We start from the raw sequence: 1,835 nt of genomic DNA on the forward strand, positions 1-1,835 counted from the left end.
AGAGGCTGAGAGCTGGGCGGGAATTCCAGGCAGCCTCCTGTATCTGGGTCAGGCGTACATTCAAAGCCAAACCTCCTGGCTACACCTAAATGGACCTGAGGAAACAACAGTCACTGTAAGAGTCAGTGGATAGAGATCTACTGACATATCTATCACTTTTCCCCATGACATAAATTAATAAGAATATATTTGAACTGTTGAAAATGTTTCTAGTAAAATAAAATGTAGATCACAGTAGCATCACTGATGGCAGGTTAAAATATTTCTGTAGAACAGTCAGACATTGACAGTAAGGTTAGCTTCAGTCTTTTTCACTTTTGTAGTACTTAATGTATTGTCTTTATATATTGTGCTGTAAATAAACACCAAATGATTAGTCAGATTCTTATTCTTTGATCATATATTTCGCATAATAACATAATTTAACATCATTTCGGTATTTATTTATGTAAATGTCATTAACAGCAGTTATGTGTTGAGACAAAATTAAACACTGATGCATTTGAGAGTGTGGATGTGTGGCTGGTTTGGTAAATCTCAACATCTCAACAACCCTCAATAAGTGGTATTAAAAAACCACAGTATTATGTATCATAATTTCTACCCTGCAAGATCAAAAATAGTATTTGAAACAAATGTGGCCAACTACATTTCTTCCAGCTTTTCTCCTTGCTGTGCGTAAGAACGCCTGAAGAACATTTTTTTCCGTGATCAGTTTTTTCATCCTCAAGAGCAGCCTAGGGTTCTCTGAGCTTCCTCCAGCAAAACTTACACGCCACTTGGCCACATTTTATCTTTGAAATCCCCAGCCTTTATTATAAAAACAGTGGAAAATGAAACATCCAATACTTAATAATAATAGTGATAATGATAATGACAATATTGCAATTAGACGAGTGAATGTATCTGTACAAACAAAATAACTCATCAGAGTAATTTCCTAATGTTGTAATTCCCCTTGTTTTATGTCCTGTTTCTCCTGTGTCTCTCTTCATACCTGGTGGTGACAGAGGTCTGGGTCCACAATGAACACGTGACAGGAAGTCCTCAAACCGCCCTCTTCATCTCGTCCGTTGCTGAAGTGATGGTCATCATGGTCGTCCGTGGCCTGCATCGTGACCAGTCCGAAGAATCGCCGGTCATCGGGACAACAGGCGCTGAAGGCTAGTTTCTCTGCTGGGTAGGTGGCCAGAACCTGACCTCTGTCACTGCACAGACGCACACTGTCATGCATGACCTGGTAGGATATAATTAATGCATGTTATTACTTGATACCGGGGAAAATAATGAGGCAATCACAGTTACCTGACATTAACAATACCATGGTTTCCATGTTGTTTGTTGTTTTTAGCAGATTTAAGTATTATGGGTAATAGATTTGTATGATTAAATCTTGACTTATTTGAGGCCTAACATGATAAAGTTTAATGGCTTACCAGAAAACTGAAGTGTAGATTAAGCTATTGTTGTTTTTTTTTTTGTTTTTTTTACAAGTTATTATACACTAATGGGTAACAAAACATTCAGTCGCACCTTCATCAGGACCAATGAATGAATCTTTTGCTCTGCCCTGAGGCGTCTCATGCTGCCTCTGATGGCTTGCAGGCTGTCATTCTCCAAGCTTGTCCCAGTGGAGGCCAGCTCGATGGAGCCAAGATACCCAACAATCATGCCCACATTGAGGATGCCTTCGCCAGGCTCTAGGCCCAAATCGCCCCCATCTCCTACATCCACATCCTGCTCTTCGTGGGGGTGAAGGTGGAGATGACGGAAGTCTGAGTCCAGGAAGACTGAATCGTCATTCAGAACTTGGGCCATCTCCTCCTCAGAGAGCA

General features: G+C 40.5%; 1 protein-coding gene across 1 annotated transcript; it reads right to left on the bottom strand.

Annotated features, from left to right (window-relative positions):
- Positions 1 to 6: 6 nt before the first annotated feature.
- On the bottom strand, positions 7 to 1,829 carry LOC111650505 (regulator of G protein signaling 12-like; the record flags this gene model as incomplete). Its single annotated transcript, XM_023400403.2, has 3 exons — positions 1,534 to 1,829; positions 998 to 1,237; positions 7 to 95 (listed from the first exon to the last, which is right to left on the bottom strand). Coding segments are annotated over exons 1-3 (614 nt in total), but the record flags the coding sequence as incomplete, so codon positions are not given.
- Positions 1,830 to 1,835: the final 6 nt, after the last annotated feature.

Source organism: Seriola lalandi, unplaced genomic scaffold (genome assembly GCF_002814215.2).
Source record: "Seriola lalandi dorsalis isolate HSWRI2012SDOR001 ecotype SW California unplaced genomic scaffold, Sedor1 jcf7180002052321, whole genome shotgun sequence".
Lineage (NCBI taxonomy): Eukaryota > Metazoa > Chordata > Actinopteri > Carangiformes > Carangidae > Seriola > Seriola lalandi.